Source organism: Condylura cristata, unplaced genomic scaffold (genome assembly GCF_000260355.1).
Source record: "Condylura cristata isolate star-nosed mole 26May11 unplaced genomic scaffold, ConCri1.0 scaffold00024, whole genome shotgun sequence".
Taxonomy (NCBI): Eukaryota; Metazoa; Chordata; class Mammalia; order Eulipotyphla; family Talpidae; genus Condylura; species Condylura cristata.
Window position 1 is genome coordinate 33,819,582 of NW_004567125.1, and position 6,332 is coordinate 33,825,913.

Genomic DNA, 6,332 nt, shown 5'->3' on the forward strand with positions numbered 1-6,332 from the left:
AAGTTATAATAGTTTATTTTTACATATTTTTGTGCATTTTTCCATCTCAGTTGCAATCCCCTTGGGTTTCCCATCACCAAATCACCCATGTGCCATCATCATAGTCCAGTACATTTCCCTCCCCCCACTGTTTTTGATCCCATTCCCCACTCCACCCCCACAAAATGAGCAGACAATTTTTAAAAACTTTAAGATAAACATTTCTAAGTAATGTTGAATGATGAGCAGTGAAAAAAATCCTTGTCTCCTGGACCCCAACCCTGCTGCAGACAGAATGCTGTTGCTTATTCCTTTTTTCCTCCCAGAAATCCTCTGAGAATGGAAACTACTCCCATTCTTTGTTCAGAATTTGAGGCAACTAGTGTTGATCCTTATTTCTTCCCCTGTTGGTCCATGTGGGTCCCTGTCAACATTTTTTTTTTTTTGCTACTGTGCTTATTGAGGGAAAGATTTATAACACTGCATATGTTTGTTAGGGATATAGTTTCACACCTCTACAAATGTGTGTTCTACCACACACACAGACACCACCCAAGTCCAAGTAATCCTCTGCCAGAGTCCATTGGGCCCTGCCCCCACCGGTGTTACACCCTGTCCCCCAACACACAGGTATTCTCAGTTCTGGAGTCAGATTTCACGGGTTTGTTTTTGTCTGTGTCCTAGCTTTGTTTTTTCATAGTCCTGCCAGTCATATGAATAAAATCATATGGCATTAGTCGTTCTTCTTTTGACTTATTTCAACCAGCATAATCTCCAGTTACTTCCATAACTTGGTTGTTGTAAATAGTGCTGTGGTGGGCGAGTGGGTGTATCCCATTGGATTCAAGTTTTTGTATTTTTAGGGTAGATCCCTAGAAGAGTTATATAGTAGACCTGTTTTGATGTTTGGATAAAACGCCATACTGTTCTCCATAAAGGCTGGACTAGTCTAAAACTCCCACCAACAATGTACAGGTTCCTTTTTCCTTTTCAGGTGTTTGATGTACAGATTATTTTCTCCACTCAGTAGAGTGTCATCTCATTTTAATGATAGTTTCTTTCTTTCTGCAGAAGTTTTTTAATTTGATATAGTACCACTTGCTTATTTTTGCGTTTGTTTCCTTTGCCATTGTAGGCGGATCTCCAAATTTATCACTGAAACCTATGTCTTGGAGCATCTTGCATATGTTTATGGTTATATCCATTTGAGTTAATTTTCGTGTATGGTGTGTGATAGTGGTCTACTTCCATGCTTTTTCACATGATTGTGAAGTTTTCCCAACACCTCTGTTGGGAAGTGCACTCCCCCCCCCAGTTTTTGATCCCACTACCCACTCTACCCCCACAAAATATCTCTGGTATATGGCTATTCATTATTCTTATTATTTTCTCACCTGTTCCATTACACTCCTGCTATGAGCGAAACCATCCGGTATTTTTCTTTCTCTTTCTGGCTTATCTCACTAAGCATGATCTTTTCCAGCTCCATCCAAGTTGCTGCAAAAGACATGTGTTTCTCTTTTTTGGTTGCTGAGTAATATTCCATTGTATATATGGTACTTAATTCTTTTTAATGAAATTATAAATCAGATTTTGTTGATTTCTCTCTCTTCTGGTTTGTTGTTTGCCTATGGGAGTACAATAGACTATTGTCTATTGATTTTACAGCTTGCTACTTTACAGTACTGATTTATTATTTCCAATAATAAAATGAAAGTGAAATCTTTAGGGCTTACTATGTATATTATTATGTTGTCTGCAAATAGTCAAAGTTTTACTTCTTATTTTTCAATTTGGATTCCTTCCCCCCCCCCCTTTTGCCTAATTGCTCTGACTAGGACATCCAACACTATGTTGAGTAGTAGTGGTGAAAATGGACACCCTTATCTATGATCATATGCTTTTTTGTTTTTCATTGATTTGGTGAGTCAAATTGATTGATTCATGGATGTTGAACTATCCTTGCATCCTGGAATAAGTACCACTTCATTATGTTTAATGTATTGTTGATTTGGGCTTGCTAAGATTTTGTTGAGGATTTTTTTTTATCTGTGTTCACTCATCAGGGAGATTGGGCTGTAGTTTTCTTTTTTTGGTGTGGTATCCTTACTTTCTTTTGGACACAGTAATATTGGCTCATAAATGTATTTGGAAGTGTTTCTTCTTTTTAAATTTTTTTTAGAATTGCTTGAGAAGCATAAGTATTGGTTCCTCTTTAAAGGCTTATTAGAACTCCCTAGTAAAACCATTTGGGCCTGGGCTTTTTGGAGGGGAGACTTTCATTACTGGTTCAAATTTCTTTTCTTTTCTTTTCTTTTTTTTTAAGATTTGTTTATTTATGCATACAGAACTGGGGTACAGGCCAGAGGTACAGGAGCAGTGAGAGGATTCACCAGAGACAGAGTGGGGAGCAGAGCAGGCAAATCAATGAAGTACACTGCTGAGGGGATCAGTGGGCAAGACAGGAGAGGTCTGCTGTGCTGTGTGGATCACCTGTGGGGCCAGAGATCGAACTCACATTGAAGCAGCTGTGGCTAGCTTGCAGTGTTGCGTCTTAACCCATTGTGCCACCAGGGAGGGCCACTGTTTCAATTTTCTTGCTTGAATTAGTTTGTCCAAATTTTCTTTTTCTTCCTGCTTTAGTATTTGGAGGTTTTGCCTGTCACCCTCTCTAACTGTTACATAATATTACACATACAGACAGAGTGTGAGTGATGAGACCAGTCCTCACATAGTGACCGTCCATGGCACAGCATTAACATGTGCCACATCCGGCAGATGCCATGATTAGACCTGCCCTAGTGCCTACTCTAACTCCCTGTCATCTATTCCTTTATGCATGATGCTAGGGGTATGGAGTAGTTCAGTCTCTGGGTCAGGATGTTATGGCTGATCCATACTGCTCTGGGCCTCTGTCTCTGGCCCTGCCCATTTATCATTTAGTCAGCTCTTCAGCAAACAATTACCAAAACAATGTTTTTGGAGTGCATGTTGTATGCATAGGGGGGCATGAGTGGATTTGTTAGTGCTGGCTCAGATCATAGACCCTCAGTGTCCCTCATGTCATAGATATAGGCAGGTGCAGTGACCAGGAGCTAGACCCTGGTGTTTGAGGGTCAAGGCTTTTCATTTGAAGAGACTGTGCCTCGCCCTTCCCCCCTTCTCTCCTGCTTTTCCAGGAAGCTGCTCCAATAGCACCTTCTGAGCCAGGCTGCACCTAACCAGCCTCTACCTTTCTGTATTTTTAAAATCTAATTTTATGTTCTTAGCAAGTTGAGAGGACACAAGATCAAAGCCATGTCTAGTGAGACAGAAAAGAGAGATGCCTACTACCTGGTGCCTCCCCACCCCCACAATGGGTGGACGATACAGATTCCATGCCCATAGTGTTTTACCCCTTCTTTCTTGTGCATCATCCACACCCTTCCCACCCCTTCTATTCATAAAGAGAACATTTTAGCGGTTATTCATTAGCAGGACTGTGAGACCTAGTTCCTGTGATCCCTGGTGTTATTTCATCATTTTTTACTTAGTAGTCTTCTAAAGTGGGTCCCCTTCCCTTGGTGGTTTCTATTTTCTTGCTGCAGTTTGCTACCTTGAGCCTGAGATGGCTGGAGAAGAGACAGGGCAGGGCAGGTCTCTGAGGTGAAGGACAATGCATCCGTACTCTGATCCCCACCACTGAAGGACCTCCTAGGGTGGACACCAGCTTTACAAAGAGAAGGGTCTCTGGCATCTGACATCCTTACCTTCTACTTTGCCTTCGAATTTAGTTCCTCCTGTATCAACTGGTACTCTATAGTATGGTGTATATTTTTTGGATAGTCCGCAACAGTGGTTCAAACTATGATACTTTCAATTTACAGTGGGTTTTTCATTCATAACCCCATCATAAGTTGAGAGACATTGTAAAATTTTAACTACCTCAGGTTGCAGGACCTTTTCTGACTCCTGTGTTCACTGATGGGTTTGTCTACAATAGTGTTCACCCAGCATACAGTAGATAAACAAACAGTTTTTTTAAGTGAAATTTTGGCCTGTTGCAAGTTACCAAGCAGTTCTAGCTTAGACGCTTCACATTTAAAGTGAGGACTCCCATTTCAGGCCATTTTGCTGATTAAACAGAAGACAGCCCATCAAGTACTTGGGTGGTGCCTGGTGCAGCATACACTGGGTCTGTTCTTCCTGCTTTCTGTCTGGGAGAACCCCCCCCCCAGCAGGAGCCCCCTAGTTCATCCTCCTTGACCCCTAGCTCCTGCCCTCTGACTCCTTCCCTCTGCTTCTTTCTCAGCCGCTCCAGCACCTACTCCTACCCAGAGACACCGCTATACACGCAGACAGCGGGTACCAGCTACTATGAGGCTGCGGGCACAGCTGCCCAGGTCAGCACTCCTGCCACTTCCCAGGCGGTGGCCAGCAGCGGCTCTGTGCCCATGTACGTGTCTGGCAGCCAGGTCGTCGCCAGCTCCACCAGCAGCAGTGGAGGGGCCAGCAACAGCAGCAGTGGCGGAGGCAGTGGCGGTGGGGGAGGCAGTGGTGGGGGCAGTAGCGGTGGTGGCAACAACAGCAGTGGCACTGCAGCTGGCACCTACGTGATCCAAGGTGGCTACATGCTGGGCAGTGCCAGCCAGTCCTACTCCCACACCACCCGTGCCTCTCCAGCCACCGTAAGTATCCATCCAAACCCCACAGGAGGAGGTGTGGGGGAGAGGGGGCCCTTTGGATGGAGGTGGCGGGTGGTGCCATCCAGCTAGTGCGGGAACCTGTGCTCAGATGAAGATATGGCCTGGGAGCATGTCTTAGCTGTGTCGCCTCAGGCAAGTTTCTCAGCCTCTCTGGACCCCTGCCATGACTGGGCCCCCTCGCCAGCTCTCGGATTATGGTAGTTAGGATCTGACGATTCCGGGGTGGTCCCTGTACTTTTGGGGCCTGGGTCGTGGCTCCTCAGCATTTTCAAGGAATACCTTCTCCTGTGGCAGCATGGCGTAGACCGCAGAGCCACAGTGGAAGTCTTGGCAGAAGACAGGACTTCCCTTCTGCATTGATGCAGCTCTCTTCCAGTCTTTTTTTTTTTTTTCTTTTTAAACATGGTTATGACCCACCCAGTTGATTTCATGACTGCCTCTTGGGTGTTCACTCACAGGTTGAAAATGTGCTCTGCTGGAATAGCCATATTCAGCAGAACATTCTCCAATGATGAGAGGGGCCTCTCTGCTGCCTAGCCGAAGGCCTCTTGCCTCTATTTTTTGTTGTAGTTAAGTACCCAGTTTTTCATAAGGCTAAGTTTATTCAAGTCTTTAGTGCAGAGATTATACCCTTCCAAATTATTTGATGGTTTTTAAAAATTATTATTATTTTTTACATCACTTTTGCCTCTAATGGCTACCAAGCACTTGAAATGTGGATGGGGTCACTGAGGAACTCAGTTGAACTGAGTTTTTTGTTTTTTTTTTTAAACTGTGTTTGAAAGAATTGTAGAGACATAAGAAGCTGCAAAAACAGTAGAGAAATTCCTGTGACCTTTCACCCCAGTTCTTGAGTTAGTTAATGTTTTACGATTTTATATATAATTAGTATAGTATTTAACCAGGAATCTGTATGGATAGATTCAGGAAACCACCACTACAGTCAAAAAGCAAAAGTGTTCCATCACCACTAGGCTCCCTCCTGCGCTAACCCATTCCACCTATCTCGCTCCCCAAACCCCTGACCCCTGACAACCACAATCTTTCTCCATTTCTACACTGTTGCTATTTAAATGATGTTCTTTGAATGGAGTCATGACCTTTTCTCATTAGCTTTTTCCAGTCAATATAAATTCAGTAAGTTAATTTAAATTTTTATTTAAATAGCTGTGTGTGGTTGGAGTGCCAGTAGTGGAGAGTATAGTTCTAGAAAGTTTCATAGGAGTTAACTCCCTTGGGATGTGCACCATGCACCAACAATGTGGTTGTCAGGATAGCAGTGGAATGAAAATAGGTGTGAAGAATACTTAGCAAGGAGCACTGGAGAAGCTAAAGTGATTCTTAGCATGCTTCTGTCCTCCCTGGGGCTCCAGGTCCAGTGGCTTCTGGATAACTATGAGACAGCTGAGGGCGTGAGCCTGCCAAGGAGCACTCTCTACTGCCACTATTTGCTGCACTGCCAGGAGCAGAAGCTGGAGCCTGTCAATGCCGCCTCCTTCGGCAAGCTCATCCGCTCTGTCTTCATGGGCCTGCGCACACGACGTCTCGGCACCAGGTGGAGCTGCCACCCTCTGTAGCCCTCAGCAGCCTCAGGCCCCTCTACCCCAACTTCTTGGCATCTCAGCAACCTCCAGCCTGCCCTCACTCACCTCCTTCAGCACCCCCCCT

The 6,332-nt window shown here is 44.4% G+C and overlaps 1 protein-coding gene across 1 annotated transcript in view; it reads left to right on the top strand.

Annotated features, from left to right (window-relative positions):
- Positions 1 to 6,332, top strand: part of RFX1 (regulatory factor X, 1 (influences HLA class II expression)) — a 29,722-nt gene that overhangs the window by 17,645 nt on the left and 5,745 nt on the right. The window contains exons 9-10 of the mRNA XM_004688240.2: positions 4,271 to 4,646; positions 6,038 to 6,219. Coding sequence (XP_004688297.1) covers positions 4,271 to 4,646; positions 6,038 to 6,219 — 558 coding nt within the window. The remainder of the gene's footprint in view (positions 1 to 4,270; positions 4,647 to 6,037; positions 6,220 to 6,332) is intronic.